This window comes from Callithrix jacchus, chromosome 6, assembly GCF_049354715.1.
Source record: "Callithrix jacchus isolate 240 chromosome 6, calJac240_pri, whole genome shotgun sequence".
Classification (NCBI taxonomy): domain Eukaryota; kingdom Metazoa; phylum Chordata; class Mammalia; order Primates; family Cebidae; genus Callithrix; species Callithrix jacchus.
In genome coordinates this window covers 46044819-46065424 of record NC_133507.1, presented here as the reverse complement: position 1 = coordinate 46065424, position 20606 = coordinate 46044819, and the positions used below count along the sequence as shown (strand labels likewise).

The 20606-nt window shown below is 34.1% G+C and overlaps 1 protein-coding gene across 5 annotated transcripts in view; it reads right to left on the bottom strand.

Annotated features, from left to right (window-relative positions):
* Nucleotides 1-20606, bottom strand: part of NCKAP1 (NCK associated protein 1) — a 115335-nt gene that overhangs the window by 39562 nt on the left and 55167 nt on the right. For all 5 annotated transcript variants that reach the window (XM_035304330.3, XM_035304331.3, XM_035304332.3 and 2 more), the window contains 8 exons: nucleotides 19797-19893; nucleotides 19340-19446; nucleotides 17780-17912; nucleotides 15289-15370; nucleotides 13333-13391; nucleotides 3463-3608; nucleotides 1261-1393; nucleotides 361-480 (listed from right to left, as the gene is read on the bottom strand). In XM_035304330.3, coding sequence (XP_035160221.1) covers nucleotides 361-480; nucleotides 1261-1393; nucleotides 3463-3608; nucleotides 13333-13391; nucleotides 15289-15370; nucleotides 17780-17912; nucleotides 19340-19446; nucleotides 19797-19893 — 877 coding nt within the window. The remainder of the gene's footprint in view (nucleotides 1-360; nucleotides 481-1260; nucleotides 1394-3462; nucleotides 3609-13332; nucleotides 13392-15288; nucleotides 15371-17779; nucleotides 17913-19339; nucleotides 19447-19796; nucleotides 19894-20606) is intronic.

Sequence of the window (20606 nt, the reverse complement as noted above, 5' to 3'; positions counted from 1 at the left end):
CTGGATAAACAAGTAGTAGATGAGGAAATCTTTTAAAAAACATATCACAACTAATACATGTAAAACCAACTGACAGAATATTTTACAACTTTCAATGAAACAGCAGAATCAGGTGCTAACAATATACACACAAAAAAACTATAAGTGTCTGATGAAAGAACACAAACAGTATGCAGAGCCTTACCAAAAAGTTTACATCTAAGAAATTATACCTATTAATGGAGTTTGACAGCAGAGGTATGGGCTTTACTAACAGTGTGGGAACTAAAGAATGGAAAGTAAAACAACAACTGGATAAAAGCACATTTTCTTGCCTTCACACACACATTTCCTATCTGCTGAAAACATTTAAATTATTACCTGGTCACTAAGAGTACACTGCTCTGTGCAAATATCAGTGATGAGATTGCGAGCCTGTTTGGCCATTTCATCTAGGAACATATTACATAAGGAAAGACTGCGATCTCCAATATGATGTCGCTGTTAAGGCAGAATAATAATAATATAAGTTATAAAGAAAGTACTTTGAATAAAAAAAACTTCTAAATAGACATGAAAAATTAGGTTAAAGGCACAGTCTGCAGTAAGAAGTGAGGGTGGGAGATGTTAAAGAGTGCTTTTGCCTCTTGTAACAACTAACCATGCTATATTTGAACAGAACCGAGATCAAGTACTTGGTGATTATGAAAGCAACGTGTAACTGGGAGGAGTCTTGAGAAAAATCAGTATTTTGCTTAACATGAAAAGCTATGTATTTAATATTCAAATTCCACAAAGTCCTATGTATCTAGCTCTTAAACGTTAAAATATTAAACATACAATATGAAAGAAAACAGATTTCGAGTTCTGTTTCCAATCTTATTTCATTTAAAATCTGGGTTAGTGACTTGTTTACATTTATTCAGTAATCCATACATTTAATTTTTGAGTCCTTTCTATGACAGTTAAAGAGGAAACTTAAGTATACAAAATTAATTACTATATCAATCTTTTCCACAGATATTAATACCTGACCCATCATTTATCTTAAAAAAGGTAATTCCAAGGGACTTTATAATATGTTCTTACTATATATATGTTTATTTATCCATATATATATTAAGCCTACATATCTATTCAAACATTTTTCTGATTCTGCATACAGATGTATTCAATGGGAAGCTAAGTTAGGCACTTAGGACTGTAAATATTTGGTTGGCTACAGGTTTGATCTAGTTTAGTTTGCATACCATGTAACTCACAGTAGTACATTGTAATTACCTCTTCTGGACACAGTTCATGCGTGCAACTCATAAAATGAGTGCAAAGTAGTGGAAATGCAATTGAGTATCTTGACTGAGAGGGTAACTCCAAACACTGCTGAAACATCTTCTCAAAAGCACGACTATAAAAACTATATAAACAAAAATCAGAATCACAATTTTTACAGTTAAAATAAAAGTTTTCTGATACGGTACCTTATAGTTAATTTGATTCAAGTGAATGAAAGATAACTGGTAGCATTTATTTAAGACAATGTTTTCCCCCAAAGTATTTTTACACACCAATAATTATCCCAAGTAATAAAAATATTCTTTATATAACATTAACAAAAATTTAAAAAATAATAATAAACCATATATATGGCATTTTACATCATCAAATTTCATTACACCTAAGTCACTATAAACAGGAAAAAAAATACCATTATTAAGGCCAGGTGCAGTGGCTCACACCTATAATCCCAGCACTTTGGGAGGCTAAGGCAGGTGGATCACTGGAGCCCAGGAGTTTGAGACCAGCCTGGGTAATCATATGCCATCAATTTTTTTTTTTTAACTTTTTTTAGACAGAGGGACATTTTGTTGCCCAGGCTGGAGTGCCATGGTACAATCACAGTTCACTACATCCTTAACTTCTTGGGCTCAAGCAATCCTCCACCTCAGCCTCCCATGGTGCCGAAATTACAAGTGTGAGCCACGGCACCCAGCCTGCCATCAGTTTTAATTTGTATCTATACTTAAGATGTTAAATCTAAATATAAAAGAATATGAGTCAATAAAACACTTTACATCCTAGAGTAGTAAGACAAACAGAAGTAGTAAACATTTCTTTATTTTGATGTGACAGGCAAAATAGAATGCTACTATGAAAAAAATTTAGGTATGACTGAAAATTACAAATTTCAAACATTACTCAAAGTCCTTTCAGTTCCAAGAAAGGGGACAGGACTTTCTAATTGTTGTATTCTTCTTTTACAATAGGATCCTTTGCATAGCTAAATATACCTAAACATATAATGTTCCATGTTCTACCTAAGGTAGACTTTGTGTTAGAGAGACAGTAGTCTCGGGCTCCAACTAATCTTAAAAATTCTTGCAAATTTGACCTGTGATGTGTCTAAATCTAAAAAGTGTATTTCCTAATGTGTTTCATTATTTTAAGAGGTATGCTTTCTCTACCTGGTGATTTGAATTTCTTTTGCGATTCTGTTAATTCAAGCCTTCCTAAGAAACTGCTCAAATCAACATAGATTATATTATTTTCCAAAATAAATGCAGTGGGCAGCTTTTCATGATGATCTCTATCCAATACACAGAAACTACTATCACTATCCATTGAGATAATTTCAGCATTTTAGAAATCAAGAGGCCTACCAGGTTATCCAGTCCTCTTCCCTAAAGGAAAAAAAAAAGTCCAAGAAGCAAAAAACAGAGCTGATATTATACAACTCTGAAGCAAGAATACTTAAGTTTGAATCTTAGCCCCACTGGTATGTATGTATGTACGTATGTATGTATTTAAGACAGTCTTGCCTCTGTCACCAAGGCTGGAGTGTGCAGTGGTGTGATCTTGACTCACTGCAACAACCTCTGCCTCCCAGGTTGAGATGGGGTTTCACTATGTTGGCCAGGCTGGTCTCAAACTCCTGACCTCAGGTTATCTATCTGCTTCAGCCTCCCAAGTGCTGGCATTACAGGAGTGAGCCACAGCACCTGGCCACCCCACTGTTTATTAATGTGATCACAACCAAGTTGACTTATTCATTAAAAGATTTATTACATAACTACTATGATAGAAACTAAGAAAACAAATTATAGCCATTGGGGACCATATTTTCCGGGAGAAAAAGAGGGAAGAAAAGTAAACTAAGTATAACAAAAAGATTATAAAAGAGGAGAGTGAAGCAAAATGCAGGAAGCAGTCACACATCATCTTAATATTTATATTAAACTTAATACCATAAAAGTGGAGTTACTAGGTATTTAATTTCCAACACTTGCTCTATTTGACCCTGATCCACAACATTTTTTTGCCTTAAGTCTAATCATGCAAAGAAGGGCCCATAATTTGAAGTGATTGTTTTCAACTCCTCAAAAAAATTTAAGAAATAAAAGTCACATCAGTAAGTTGCTCTTTTAGAAAATTAAAAATAGACATAAAATCCCAACTTGGTTAAACTTTAAGAAAATTACAACATACCAAAATATGGAGAGATCTGATGTTTCCACCAACATTTCCACCAAGGAATCTACCATTTTTGTATGAAAAATTATTGTATTCATCATCTTTCCAAGTTCTCTGTGATCTGCAAGGCCAAGTGAAGCCTTAGAGACACTAGTATATGCCTACAAAGTACAGAGAAAACAAAAGTAGTTTAGGTAGAAATCAATGACTTTGGACTTGTCATTTAACAGGGGGGAAAAGCATTACTGAAAGATATTTAAACTATTTACTGTGACACTGTCAGTTACATCTATTGTGTTAGTTGTCTATAGTGACCCTAACTTGAAATTCCTATCAAGAATTTATTTAGTAAACAAAAATACTGATGTCCATGAAAACAGAGTCCAATATATAAGTCCTTCATAATGAACCTCAAAGGAATTGCAGTTACAATATCTAAAGTATAAAACAATTAACTGTCATGTTAACCATACCAAAAGAAATGTTTAATCTAATTTAAGAGACAAAACATACAAAGGAAACAATCAGATAAAAGTAAATACTGCAAATGTTGATTCGATAAGGCTTTAGATTACACTGATTAACTAAAAACTGGATCATCTAATACACTGTATTAATTTGACAAATTCTAGAAAAGTACTGAAGATAGTAAAATTTAGTGCAGTTTCGCCAAAAAAGTGATAGAACTAAACAAAAATCATTGAGATAGGTTGTGGAGAAATAAATTCTATAACTGGGCTACCAAATCACAAAGAGCAGATCATGTCCATGGAGTGGGGACATTTCAGAAGGGCACAGAATAAGAATAGAAGGGGTGCCTACAGAATAAATACTGCTTATTATCGCTAGAGTCTGACTGCAAAGAAGAGAAGAGAAATAGTAAAACATGAGATTCAACTGATCATGAACACTGTATACCACGTTAAAGAATTTAAACTTTTCAGTGAAGCATTAAGGTTTCTGTGTGGTGGCCAGTTTTTGTTTTAGAAGGATTATTCTGTATAGTGGGGGAAAAAGGGAGGCATGACTGGGAAGGAAAAGGAAGCAGAAATCTATTAGAAGGCAGTAGTGGCAATAAGACAGGATTACGATGGTCTGGTTTTGAGTAATGGTAGTTTAAAAGAGTTTAATCCGGGAAATAATTAGATGTAGTGGTCAACAGAAGAATTATCGATGATAGTCAGGGTTCTGGCTGTTGGGAGATACTCCTGCGTAGGTCTCATGCTCCCACACATCTTCCTGGGTACGTCAAGAAGGCAAGGACTGAGCCATTCATTCCCTACAACATTTCTTAGGATTATACTTGCAGCTATCAAATTTGAGGGATGAGGTAATGTCTCCCTTGGAACAAAGAGCAAGTATGCTTATGGCTGATGATAAAATACAAGGTTCCTCAAACTTAATGTTCCTTATCTACAACACAAGCCCAATACATGCTCAGAATTCATTTTGGATCCTCTATACCACCCCTGCAGAGCTTAGGAAAATAGCAGAAATAATGCATATATGCTGATGCCCATGCTGCTTTCTGTACAGTGAATTAAGTCTTTTGTCTTTTGTCTCTGACCCTAGGAGCTCCCTATCTTGCCAGTACCCATGAAATAGTGAGAGAGTAAATTATCACTTATGTAAGTAGGACAAAAATTAAATGTCAAACCCCACCATGGCCTGGGAACTTTAGGTGGATGATGTTATTATTCAATGAGACAGTGACACCACAAAGGGGACTTCTGTATTTTGCTGTTTCCGTCTACCACAAAAGAGGAAGGAATGAGGAAGAATGATGTCAATATTCTGATGACAAAATATACTTGACATTTATCACAAACCAAGCCTAAGGAGTTTTACTTACCATAATCAGCTTTAGAGTATAAACAGGAATTAGCTGTAGCTGTGGCCATGAATTCAATAAAGAGTTCCATTAACTGTCCCATATTTTTAAAGAGCAGAATTTATTCTTCTCATCAGAACATGGGACATTCTCCAGGAGAGACCATATTTTAGGCCACAAAACAAAGTTCAAAAAATTAAAATAATATCAAGTATCTTCTCTGACCACAGTGCAATAAAACTAGAAATCAATGAGAGGACCTTCGGAAACTAACATATGAAAATCAAACAACATGCTCCCGAACAATCTAGAAATTAGGGAAATAAAAAATTTATTGAAACAAAAATAGAAACACGATGTACCAAAACCTATGGGATACAGCAAAAGCAGTAGTTAGAGGAGAGTTTACAGCAATAAACACCTATATTAATAAAGTAGAAAGACCAAATAACCTAAAAACGTACCTTAAAGAACTAGAAGAGCAAGAACAAACCAAACTCAAAGTTGGCAGAAGGAAATAAGTAATAAAGATTAGAGCAGAAATAAGGAAAATTGAGACTAAAAAGAACACAAAAGCTCAACAAGACGAAAAGTTCATTTTTTGGAAAAATAAACAAAATTGACAAACCTTTAGCTAGAGTAAGTAAGAAAAAAAAGAGAGAAGACCCTAAAAAAATCAGAAATGGAAAAGGAGACATTACAACTGATACCAAAAAACTTCCAAGGATTATGGATTGTGAGCAACTACCTGACAATAAACTGGAGAACCGAGACCAAATGGATAAATTCCTAGACATATACATCCTACCAAGAAGAAACAGAAAACCAGAAAGAACCAATAACAAGTAATGAGATAGAAGCAGTAATAAAAAGCTTCCCATGAGAGAAAAGCCCAGGACCCAATGGCTTCACTGCTGAATTCCACCAAATATATGAAGAACTAATACCAATTCCACTCAAACTATTCCAAAGAATTGAGGAGGAAAGAATACTTTCAAATACTCATTCTACAAGGTCAGCACTACCCTGATACCAAAACCAGAAAAGACACGAAACTACAGGAAAAGAAACTACAGGCCAGCATCACTTGTGAACAGAGATGCAAAAATGCTCAACAAAATACTAGCACACAGAATTCAACAACACACTAAAAAGATCATGATCCAGTGAGATAAATACAAGATGGTTCAACATATGCACATCAATAAGGACAAAACTGCATAATTTCAATAGATGCTGAAAATGCATCCAACGATATTCGACATCTCTTCATAATAAAAACTCTTAATGAACTAGGTATGGAAGAAAACAATAAGGGCCATATGTGATGAACCTGTAGCTAGCAACACACTAAATCGGGGAAAACTGAAAGCATTTCCTCTGAGATTTGGAACAATATAAGGATGCCTGCTTGCAATACTTTTATTCAACTCAGGACTGGAAGTCTTAGCCAAAGCAATTAAACAAAAGACATACATAAAAGGCATCCGAATTGGAAAAGAAGTCATCGAATTGTCCTTATCTGAGGAAAATGTGATCTTATATTTACAAAAACCTAAAAACTATCAAAACACTATTAAAAGTGATAAACGAATTCAGTTTCATGACATAAAATCAACATACAAAAATCAGGGGCATTTTCATATGTCAACGGCAAACACGCTAAAAAATAAATCAAGAAATCTCATTTAGAATAGCTACCAAAAAAAAAGCCTAAAAGTAAACTTAACCAAAAAGTAAAATTTCTCTACAATGAAAACTGTAAAACATTGATGAAGGAAACTGAAGAAGACACAAAGAGATAAAAAGATATCTCATGTTCATGTTTGGAAGAATTGATATTGCTAAATATACCACCCAAAATGATCTACAGACAGAAATAGAAAAAAAAAATCCTAAAATTCAAATTGAAAAACAACAAAGACGATGACAAAAAACTAGAAGAGCCAAAGCAATCCTGAGCCAAAAAGTACAAAACAGGAGGAATTCACATTACCAAATCTCAAAATCTACTACAAAGCTATAGTAATCAAAACAGTATGGTGTTGGCATAAAAACACTGGGACAGAACAAAGAACCCAGAAATAAATCCATACATTTACTATCAGCTCATTTCCAACAAAGATGCCAAGAATATACATTGAGGAAAGGACAATCTCTTCAATAAATTGTGCTGAGAAAACCGGATAGCCACATGTAAAAGAATGAAACTAGACCTCTATCTCCCACCATATTAAAAAAAATGAAATCAAAATGAATTAAAGACTCTTTAAGACCTGAAACGATGACACTACTAGAAGAAAACACTAGTGAAACATGATAGAATATTGGGTCTGGTCAAAGATTTCTTGAGTTAGACCTCAGAAGCCACAGGGAACAAAAGCAAAAATGGATAAATAGGATCACATCAAGCTAAAAAGCCCCTACAGTGAAGAGACAACCTAGAGAATGAGAGAAAATATCTGCAAAGTATTCAACAGACAAGGCATTAATAATCAGAATATATAAGGAACTCAAATACCTCGATAGCAAAAAATAATAATAATAATTCCGATTTATAAAATGGGCAAAAGATGTAAACAGACATCTTTCTCAAAAGAAGACATACAGGTGACCGACAGATGTATTTTTAAAATGCTCAACATTAGAGAAATTATCAGAGAGATAATTTGCATTATCAGAGAAATGCAAATCAAAACCACAATATGATGTCCTATCACCCCAGTTAAAATGGCTATTATCAAAAAACAGAAAATAAATGTTAGTGAGGATGTGGAGACAGGGGAACTCTCATATATTGCTGGTGGGAATCTGAATTAGTAGAGCCACTATTGAAAACAGTAGTGTTTGAGGTTCCTCAAAAATTTAAAAACAGAATTTCCATATGATCCAGCAACTGCACTGCTGAGTATATATTCAAAAGAGAGAAAAATCAACATACTGAGGAGGTATTTGCACTCCCATGTTTACTGCAACACTACTCACAATCACCAAGACATAGAACCCAACCCAAGTGTGTATCAATAGATAATGGTAAATATAAACACAATGGAATATTATGCCATAAATAAAGAATGAAATCCTGTCTGTTGCAACAACATGGATGGAACTGGAGGAAATTATATTAAATGAAAAAAGCCAGGCACAGAAAAACAAATGCCACATATTCTTACTCCTAAGTGGAAGTGTTATATTGGGGTTTAGGGGTTTAGGGTGCCCTTAGCTTCCCTGAGAGGAAGAGGTTTTTTTAGGTTTTTGGTTTTCTGCCCTTTTAAGAATAAGAGAGGGGACCAAAGCGCAGTGTGCAGTAAATGCCAGACTTAAAAATGTTTGTAGAAAGTGATTTATTTATTTAGAGAGACAGAAACCAGGGAAGGAGACAGAAAGAAACAGCTAACTCTCACACTGAGTGAGAGAATCCAGAAAGATTTAATTTAGGAGAGGAAAGCAGCTTCCATACTGAGTGGAAGGGAATAGAGAGAGATGGAGTGTAGGTGGGGAAGACAGGCTTTTATGAGAGTGTGTGGAAGGAGACTTTAGAGGGGAAATTTAGGAGATAGAAAGATGGCTTCCATGAAGGGAGTGTTCATGGAAGCAACCCAAACGTGGAGTTTAAAGGGGTGTGGAAGAAGGGGACTTTTAACCTGGGAAGAACCCCCACCTTCCTTAAGACCCCAGGCCAACGAAAGGAGGTTTTTCAGAACTTTTACTGGAGTGACTGACTTTAGTTTTTTTTCCAAGTCTGTGAAATTTAAACATAAACCGTTAAATCTCCCCGATGGAGAGAGGTGCGAGGGGAGCATGGTGCTGGGAAGTTCAGGGAGAAAGTAGGGGAAAAGAATTGGTAATTGGTTCAAAAATGTAGTTAGATATGAGGAATAAGAACTAGTGCTTGTTAGCACAATAGGGCAACTATAGTTAGTAATTTACTGCATCTTTAAAAATAACTAGTAAGAGTAGATTTGGAATGTTTCCAATATACGTGTTTGAGGTGATGAATATTCCCACTACCCAAATTTGTTCATTATACATTGTATACGTGTATCATGTACCCCATAAATATGTACAACTATTATGTATCAAAAAAACTAGCCAGGCATGGTGGCTCACGCCTGTAATCCCAGTACTTTGGGAGGCCAAGGCTGGTGGATCACGAGGTCAAGAGATCGAGACCATCCTGGTCAACATGGTGAAACCCCATCTCTACTACAAATACAAAAAATTAGCTGGGCATAGTGGTGCGTGCCTGTAATCCCAGCTACTCAGGAGGCTGAGGCAGGAGAATTGCCTGAACCCAGGAGGCGGAGATTGCAGTGGACATCGCGCCATTGCACTCCAGCCTGGGTAACAAGAGCGAAACTCTGTCTCAAAAAAAAAAAAAAAAAAAACAACTTTAAAGTAAAATAAAATTAAGTCAGAATTTAAATAACTTTGTGAAAACAGATTCAGAAGAAATGGACAGTAACAAAACAAGATAATGATTTAAATACTCATCTGAACTGCCTGACAACAATGGAGGGAGAAACATGTTACTAAAAGAGGATAGGCTTAAGTAAAAGAATATGAACAATTTGAATAAATTAGAAAACAGAGGAGAAAAGATATCTGAAAGAGCAACTGAAAATGCTGAAGGGACTGATGGAATACACAGCAGAATGAGATCACTTAGGAAGTAGAAAAGAATGACAAAGAAAACATAGAATTCTTAAGAGTAGGAAAAGGACGGAGAAAGATGAAAGTGACCTATGAAAAAGCAATGACCTTAGAACCAAACTAAATAGGATAACAGTGAAGACACGAAGCACATTACTGAACTTCTCTCAAAGGCTTCTTCTGGTCCTGTTCTGCTCAATGACTACTGGTTATCTACAGAACTCTTCACTACTCTCTGGCTATGTGCTTTTACCTAACAATTCTTGTACTTCTACCTAAAACCAAAGGTCAGTGGTCAAAGTCAGATCATTCATACTTCTTGTGAATATTTTCCTCTTCTTACAGTAAATACTTTGTGTTCAAAAATCTCTTTACTCTTTTGTTTGTCCTTTCCTTTTTCCTGTTCAAAGCAATTTCAAAACTTGAAAAAGGCTTTATCCCTTCTAAGAAGACTGAAATTTAACTGATAAACATACTCTATGACATCTCTTAATTTTTCAGATTTTCAGCTGCTATATTTTACATTTTTTATGCTTCATCTCCATAGTTAGAATAAAATCCTCAAAAGATGAATGTGCTATTCTTCTACAGATTATAAAATAGTGCTCAGTATTTTATCTTCTGTATCCTACAGTCTAATCTGTTGACTTGGAACCTTTACCTTTGAGTTGCTCCTCCATACCTATGTGAACCTTCTAGATTCCGGACACTGCCTCCTACCTTGAACTTTTGTTCTCTACTTCTAGCCAACATTTCTGCGGCTTAGTTGTTTGTCCCATTCTTTCCTTCCTCGGTATGCGTTGTCCTGTTTTTGTCACTAAAAAAAAGAGGGTCTCTATGCAGTAGAAAGGGTCTGAGTGACTACATGTTCTAAACGTGGTTAAAAGCAATGTTATGCATTGAATTGTATCCCCGAAAAAAAGATGTGCTTAAATCCTAACCCCCAGTACCTCAGAATGTAATCTTATTTGGAATTAGGGTCTTTACAGAGATAAGCAAGTAAAAACGAGGTCATTTGAATGGGACCTACTCAAATATATCTGGTAGCCCTATACAAAGGGAAAATTTGGATATGAAATATGCAGAGAGGAAAAATGACGTGAAGAAACACAGGGAGAATGCCTTTAAAGTAATGCAACTACAAGCAAGGAACAACAAAGATTACCAGCAAATCACAAGAGCTAGGAGAGAACATGGAATTTGCAGTCCTTGAAAGAAACCAACACTACCAACACCATGCTTTTAGACTGATAGCCTTCAGAACTATGGAATAACACATTTCTATCAAGCCATCCAGTTGGTACTTTGTTAGGGCAGTCCTAGAAAACTAATACATGCAGATACAGATTACATGAAAAAGAATGACAGCTAGCTAGTGATGCTGTTATAAAAATCTTATAAAAACTTAAAAAAACCTACACATAGGAATAATTGGGTCTATATTCTTTATGTTCATCAATGCTTCTTATTTTGCTGTGATTGAAAAAAGCTAAAATTCTCACACGAATACTTCAAATGTAAATGTGCATTTGAAATGCATCTAAATCTCTAAAATTCTCTGAGCCCAAGTACTAGTTTAGGCACTCCCATAAACTGAGAACAGGAGATTAAAGCAGTTCAAGCTTTGTGAAATGACTTTCAAAGTTTTAAACATGTATACCCTTTGGCAGAGCAAATTTCATTTCGTTTTTTACATTACAAGTTCTACTTCTGTATTGTTTCATTGCCTTTTTAAAAACAGAGATATCAATTTTAAAACTTTATTTGTAATAAGAAAATACTCTATAATATATACACATTTAACATTTTGGGATGGTGGTATTTCAAGTGTACTTCCCTGATCTCCCACTAACTGGGAAGTTACTTAATACTTTTATTTATAAAAATCTCCAGTTCTAAAAATAAGCTCCCTGTAGAGTATAGAAGTGCTTACGTATTTTGAGGTTGGAAGGAAAGAATCTAAGAAAAGCAAAAGCACCTCATAGTACTAAGCAGACTGCCAGAAAAGTATGGGCATCCTGAGAGTCATTACTGAGACTGCATCCATCTAAAAATATCTTCCACAAATACTTCTTATATTTTCTCTTTTTAATTAAATGAGTAGATGTTTTATTATTTTTTTAGGGGCAAAACATACCAGGCACTATGGCTTATGCCTATAATCCCAGCATTTTGGGAAGCTGTGGCAGAAAAACTGCTGAAGCCAGGAGTCTGAGACCACCCTGGACAACACAGCAAGACCCAGTCTCTACAATTTTTTTTTTTTAATTAGCTGTGTGTAGGGGCTTGCACCTATAGTCCCAGCTACTCAGGAGGCTGATGTGGGAGGACTGTCTTAAGCCTGGGAGCCTGAGGTTACAATGAGCTATAATCACACTACTGTACTCAGCCTGGGTGACAGGGCAAGGCTCTGTCTCTAAAATATAAACAAATAAGTATTTAAAAAATAAATAAATAAACAAATAGCAAAACAGTACATAGTAATACCTCATTTACTTGTTTGAACATCTAAAAAAATACAGACCAGTTATTAAAAGTGAGTATTTCTGAAGAATGAGACTGGGAAAGGGGCCAATTGAATGGTTTAACTTTATAATGAGTCAAATGACTATATAATGATATGACCACTATCATTTAAAAATATATGGATTTTTAAAAGACGCAGATTACTGAGAACACTGGGCCATTTTCCCATAACTACTTAAATATTTAGAGGGTAACTAATTTTTATCATTAAGGTTACAGCGTACACCAAGGTGTTAGGCTTGAAATTTTAAAGCCTTTATGAACTATTTATATGAGACTTATCTATTAAATAAACACTCTAATAATATTTATTTCTGTTTTTCAGAAACTTGAAGCTTTTGGCACAGATCAGGTGGTGGTAAACTATGGCCTGTGGGCTACCCACTTGTTTTATAAGTAGTTTTACTGGAATACAGCCATGCCTATTAAGTTATGTGCTGTCTACAGCTGCCCTCACATTGCACTGGCAGAGTGCAGTTGTGATGACGGGGCTGCAAGCCTAAAATTTTTATCAACTGTCTCTATTAAAAAAGGTTTGCTGACGCCCACAGATTTTAAATATTTTCTCAGAGAAGATTTTGTGCTTTCACTTTGGAATTAAATATTTGAATCAGGATGATCAAGAGATAGATTGGGATTTAAATTTTTAGATACTTTAAAATTATAATAATCGATTCAAAAACTCATGTTGGCTTACGTTATAAATATATTTATCCAAGTTTAATAACTAGTACAAAATATTTCTTTTATGGTTACGTATGCAAAAGAAATCTTTTCGATAGGTATATAACGATAAATATTTTATACTTCTGTCACAAAAATTTTCATTTTAACTAAAATAACAAAACAGAATGACAATAAAAAGTTATTCTTACCTGTAACCTAAACCAATCTAATCTCATTCCTCTGAAATCAAATACTTCCCCATCTTCAACTGTGGTAATAGAAAAAAAAAAAGAATTATAAAGCAAATTAATATTTTCACAAATCTATAAGAACATTTTAAATTTTAAGAGCTAAGACAATTCTACTTCTGAGTATAGCTTAAAGAATTAAAGCCAGGGTCTTAAAGAGGTATCTGTATACCCATGCTCATAGAAAAATTATTCAAAATAGTAAAAGGTAGAAGCAACTTAAGTTTCCACTGACAGATGAATGAATAAACAAAACATAGCATCTAAATACAATGGAGGCCAGGTGCAGTGGCTCATGCCTGTATTCTCAACACTGGGAGGCTGAGGCGGGTGGATCACCTAAGGTCAGGAGTTAGAGACTAGCCTGGCAAACATGGTGTAACTCCATCGCTACTAAAAATACAAAAATTAGCTGGGTATGGTGGTGTGTGCCTATAGTCCCAGCGACTTGGGAGACTGAGGTGGAAGAATCACTTGAACCCTGGAGGTGGAGGTTACAGTAAACAGAGATTATACCACTGCACTCTAGCCTAGCAACAGAGCAAGACTTGGTCTCAAAAAATAAAATAAAATAAAATAAAATAAATAAATATCATGGACTATTATTCTGCCTAAAAAAGAAAGGAAATTCTGACACATGCTACTATGGCTGAACTTGAGGACATCATACCTAGTGAAATTAATGAGTCACAGAAAGACAAATACTCTGTGATTCCACTTAAATAAGGTATCAAGAGTAGTCATGCTTACAAAAACAGAAAGTAGAATGGAGGTTGCCGGGAGCTGGCAGGAAAGGGAAATGTGGTGTTGTTCAATAACCATTAAAAGAATTTGTTTTGCAAGATGAAAATATTTTGGAGAATGGTTGTACAACAATATGAATATACGTAACACTACTGAATTATACACTCAAAAATGGTTAAGATGGCCAATTTTATGTGTATTTTACAATTAAATAATAAAAGCATTTTAAAATGTAAGAGTGAAGACAGTGAAACAATTCTCAAATCCTGTAAAGATGATGATAAAGGAGACAGTTGTGCTAAGGAAGTAAAGGCTTCTCTCCTAAGCTCTCTGATTCTCAGTGTGCTTACATGTCAATTTGAAGGAGGCAGAATAGAATGTGAGAGAGCCTATGCATAGAAACTTTGGACAGCACGCTGACATTCAACAAAATAACTTTATATAAACCATATATGACCAGACAAAATTACTGTAGCTTCATTACTTAAATGTGGTAGCTATACAGATTGAACTAAGAAAACTTTATATATTTATTACTCACAAGTTTTCAAGGTTTCTGATATCTCTTATTAGAAGACTATAAAACTAAAACATACTCTCAATCCAATAGAATGGAGTATTCAAATAATGGCAAGGTGATTGATTATATGACATCAATTTTTTAGATTCACAGATTTGAGCTCAAATTCCTAATCTTGCTTAATAGCTATTAGTGCTTGGCAAATTATGTTCAGTAACTGAGAGGTTAACCCTCAAATCTAGAGTTTCCAATCTGTCAAAAGTAATAATAGTGTTGAGAAAACAATGTGGAGTTAATGGGATAATAAATATATAAAGTGCCTGGCATAGACTAAATATTTTATAAATGGCATTAAATATTGTTATTGGTATGCTTGAATCAAATATATGACTTGCTACAAAATGCAGTCCTCTTTATTGTTTTTGTTACAAAATGCTTTTCTTCCTGCTTAATAATTAGAAATATCAAACTATAATTATAATTTTTGTAAATAGCATCACAAACGCATTTTGGAAATCTTTGCTTCAGAGAAGAATATTAAGATAAAAGATAATAGATCATTAGCCAAATTAATTGGTAAATTCTCTCCTTAATAATCAAGTTTGAAAATCTAATTAGAAGAAAATATGCTTTTATTTAAAAAGACTTATTACCTTGTTTTACACTTAGGGAAGTCATAGTGTTAACAAAAGAGGACATGATGATTGATTCATCTTCAGGGCAAACAGAAAGATTCTGAAAAACAAACACAAAGTAACATTAAAAACATCTAGTTGGAAAACAACTCATGTCTATCAATTAGTGGACTGATAAGCTGGTATATCCACACTATGGAGTATCTTTCAGCAATAAAAAAGAAACAAAATTTTAATGTACACCATAACATGAATCTCAAAACCATTAGGTTAAGTGAAAGAAATAAAAAAGATTATGTGTAAAAAAGTGCTTTTTTTATACACTAGGAAAATTTATATGAAAAAATATTTTTTAAGGCAAAAGTATAGTGACAAATACCACTTGCTGTCAAGGGCTTAGCATAAAATGATGAAGGTGTATCATAAGGGTATATAAGCAAACTTTTAAAGGCGTTGGAAAAGTTGTCTTGAATGTGGTGTCGTAATAGTTGCACAAATGTACACAGCTACCAAAATTTACAACATGCACTAAAAAATGAGTGATTTTTGTTGTGTTTATGTTAGCCTTCAACAAAATTAAGACCTAAAACCCTTCAACCTGGCTTAAAAAAATGAATATTTGAGAAACTGTATCTAAAGTGCCTGTTAAAAATAAATTCCTTTAAAGATAAATAAGAAAAAACAAAAAGAAAAAAAAATAATAAATTCCTTTAAAAAAGTGGATGCTTAGCTTAAACAGCATAAATAAAACATTTTCAAAACATTCTGATGTGAATGTACATATCATTAAACTTATATCACTTCACTTAAAAATCATGAAAATGATAAATATTGTTACATATATTTTACCACAATAAAATATTAACACCTATTGTAATCAACTCTGCTAACAGGTTTACAACTTTAGTTCTAAATTTATATGCTAGCAAATGGTGAAAAACATTGTGAATATAATTTGCAACAGAATAGGGTGGTAAAATGCTCAGGCTTTGGAATTAAAACTTAGGTTTGACTACTGGCTTTATATTATGAGCTGTGTGATACTGAGCAAATCACATAAGGCATTTCTTCTTCAACAAATAAGGATAACTATATCCACTCTTACAGAGGTATTCCACAGATTCGCTAAGATACACTATCAATAAATCTGACAATTACTAATAAGCATTATTACTGCCTATGATACTATACTATTACTATAATCCCAGAAGAAATGCTAAGAAATAGTTTTCTCAGTACTAGTAAATTCCACTTTATATAAAAATAGATTAAGTGACTCAGGAATTCTGGTTTACTTTTTAAACTGTATGTTAGTATGAATAAATAATAAACAGTAACAAAAGCTTCTGGCTTATCTGGTAATAACTATTCAAATAAAATAACAGCAAGGCAATAATACTACACTTAATGACCACAGAAGGGAAGTATCTGAGCTCCATCTAGTGGATAAAAGAAGAAATAACCTACATAGTTTAGAATACTAGCCTGTAACAATACATATATAATTCAAGATAAAAATATTATATAAACAATTTATTTCCTGATCTATATTTTTAGGTCGATTGGAAAAAAAAGGAGAACTTCAAAGTATTGTTATTTAACTGGAAAACTAGCAGCTTTAGAGTAGTCTTTATATAAAGAGGATTATTAACTGTTGTTTCTTTACACCATATATTAGCTTAGAGTCATTTGAATCATGTAATTTTATAAAGTGAAGGAAAATAAAATACTATTTCCTTAGGGTCAGTTTATTTGGAATAAATTTTTTTAAATTTAAATAAAGATGAAGAAGACTGAATAAATAAATTATGGAAAGCAAAACAAAGGCTAACAAACCAATTAAGAAAAAAATTTACATTTAAATTAGAACTTCTATATAAAATCTTTATCTACTGCCCATCCTCTAACAATTTTCTTCAAAATATTTTTATTCCACTTTCCCTCTAATACTTAATTACCAATTACATTGTCTCTACTATGTCTTCTCTATCTCCATAGCTACTGCCCAAGTGTCGGCTCTCATCACCTTTCACCTAGCCTACTGCAGTCATTTTTCTTTTGGTCTCTCTGACTCTTCCCTTGGTTGCTAGCAATCTATCGTCCACACTGAACCATGGTGATCTTTCTAAGCAGTACAACTGATTCATGAATAATGACTCCTCTTTCCCAAGGCCCTCTATAATTTGGGTTATAGATATAATTTCCCAACTCCTCTTTCCCAAGGCCCTCTATAATTTGGTTAGTATATATCTCCACCTTCAGGATAAATAATCGTTTCCTTCCTTGTGTTTACTCTGAGCTTTATATACACTTAATGCCCAACATCTATCACACTGGACTACAATTGTTTCCTCCCTTCTAGGCAATGATCTCTTTGACAAAATATAAACATGATTTATCCACTGCTTGGCACATAATATTTCATAAATGCTTGTTGAACAAACAAATCAAATACTATCAAAGGTGGGAGGGAAGGAACAAAAGAGAAATAGTATAAGATAGTTTTTACCTGCACAAGTTCATTGAGGACAACAGCATCAAAGCCAGAAAGGTACTGCACGTAATACCTTTGCATTACAGGTCCGTATTTTCTCACATGTGCTCTAAGCTCTTCCATGTAAAATATTAATTCAGCAATGTGCCTTTTTTTAAATTTCAAGAAAAAAAATTTAAAATAATAAATTCATGATTATTAAAGAATATATTAGATGCCCTTGATCTCATTTCTAAAAGTTTTTTTTCTTATAAAGGGCATTAATATTTAGTGTCAATTATTTCCTTTTTAAATTATTTCATATGAATAAAGAAATCACAGAAAGCAAAGAAAAAAAAGAAAAAAAAGCTAAGGCTAAAAATGGATAGCAGAAAATCCAAACTGAAAATAAACAGGGCTAGGGCACAGTGGCTCACACTGTAATCACAGCACCTTGGGAGGCCAGGGTGGGCTGATCACTTGAGGTCAGGGGTTCAAGACCAGCCTGGCAAACATGGTAAAATCCTCTACTAAAATACAAAAATTAGCTGGCATGGTGGTAGGTGTCTGTAATCCCAGCTACTTGGGAGGCTGAGACAAGAGAATCGCTTGAACTCAGGATGTTGAGGTTTCAGTGAGCCAAGATGGCATCACTGCACTCCAGCCTGGGTGGCAGAGTAAAACTCCATCTCAAAAAATAAAATTAAATTAAAAAAATAAAATAAACAGGGTATCTTATACATACATCAAAAAATATCAAAAGAGGATCAGCAAGAAACAAAATTTTCCTGTATGCCCTTATTTCTCTGCTCCATTTTTCTAACTCCTATTGAGAGACTGAACTAAAATAAGATGAAAACATTTTAATGACACACTGAGTTGCAACTCTATAAACACAATTTTTATTTAAATGTTTTGTGTAGCAAATAGTTTTGAAAAATGACTTCCATAAGAAATATTACTGAGCATAGCAAGAAAGCAAAAACTTTACCACCATGAAGCATACTATGAGAAAACAAAAGCCCTGATTTAAAACTAAAGTTGACTTTGCATTCTAATTAATATCATCTAATGATATATTACAAATATTCCAAGTTCTACAAAATATTTTTGCTTCAAATATAAGTCTCCACATTCCCCAAGCCCATAAATCAGTATACAGATGGTGCACAATTTACAATGGTTTGGACATACTATCTTTCTACTTTACAATGGTGCAGAAATGATACACATTTAGCACTAACTGTGCTTTGAATTTTGGCTTTTATTCCCAGGCTAGCAATAGACAGTATGATACTCAATCATAATGCTGTCACAGTTCCCAGTCAACTATGTGATCAGAAAGATAGACAACCTATACTCTATTAGTGTACTATGTTGCCAGACAAATTTGCCCAACTGTAGGCTAATAAAAGTGTTCTGAGCACATTTAAGGTAGGCTAGGCTAAGCTCTAGCATTCAGTAGATTAGGTGCACTAAATGCATTTCAACTTAACAATATTTTCAACTTTCAATGGGTTTATCAGGACATAACCCCATTGTAAATCAAGAAGCATCTATATACAGAAAATAATTTTTTAAATGTTGCTAACTTACTTATCTATAAAGTCGTCTGCACTCTTCTTTGGCATGTTATCTGCATGACGAAGTAGCCAGATAATTTCATCACGGGCAAAGGATAATGCCATAAAAACAAAAAGTGCCTGTTTTAAAAAAATAAGTGTGTATTCTTATTCAAAGATTAAAAACAAAACTGATTGACAATCTCTATGTGAAAAGTCATTGGCAAGAAGTGATAATATCAATTCAAAAGAGAGAAGAGACTAACAGGAAAGGAAAGAAGAAAACTTGTATGTATAAGGGAGAGCATGCATATAAGGGAGAAGAATGCAGGGAGGTATGATGTATGAATGTCAAGTCAGCAAATTCATTCTCCACTAAATATAAAAATCCATTTACATAGTCCCTGACTCAAATTTCAGGAAAATAGCATATAGAAATGTTTAAAAGTTTAATATGGCACAATTACTGAAATAATCATTAAATGAATTACCTTGGGACCTAGCAAGCCAGGTTGATCAGAGAGGACAGTAGCCAATTCCTTTAGTGCAGATCTTAAAAACTTGCGTCTTTCTCTGTGCATTGAACCACTACAGGGAAAGACATCATCATAGTTTATCTGCTTCACTAAAATTATTATTGGCAATAAAGTAATTAGCATTTCAGGCTCAACTTCCAAAGTCCTTTTTTAGGAAGCAGAAGCTCCTATAAAAATCATCTTCTATGTGTTTGTCATTAAATGAGTGTCTAATCTTCTATTTATCCTTGCCTTTCTTGTGTTGCTTTTTAAACTCTGTTCCGTTATTCTCTATCTATCAAAATCCTACCCAAACTTCAAGAACCATTTCCCAACATCCAGCTATTCATAAATTATTATTTATGAATAATTTCTGCAATTTTAGTACCATATAGTTTTAAGCACTTTATAGACTATGAAATCCTTGAAGGTGACCAGGCACAGTGGTTCATGCCTGTAATCCCAGCACCTTGGGAGGCCAAGTTGGGTGAACTGCCTGAGCTCAGGAGTTCAAGACCAGCCTGGGCAACACTGTAAAATCCCATCTTTACTAAAAATACAAAAAATTAGCCAGGTGTGGTGGTGGGTGCCTGTAATCTCAGCTACTGGGGAGGCTGAGGCAGGAGAATCACTTGAGCCCAGCAGGCGGAGGTTGCAGTGAGCTGAGATCATGCCACTACACTCTAGCCTAGGTGACAGAGCAAGACTCTGTTTCAAAAAAAAAAAAAAATTCCTTGAAGGCTTGAAGGCAAGAACTAACTTACTATATACATTTTTGTCACTTCC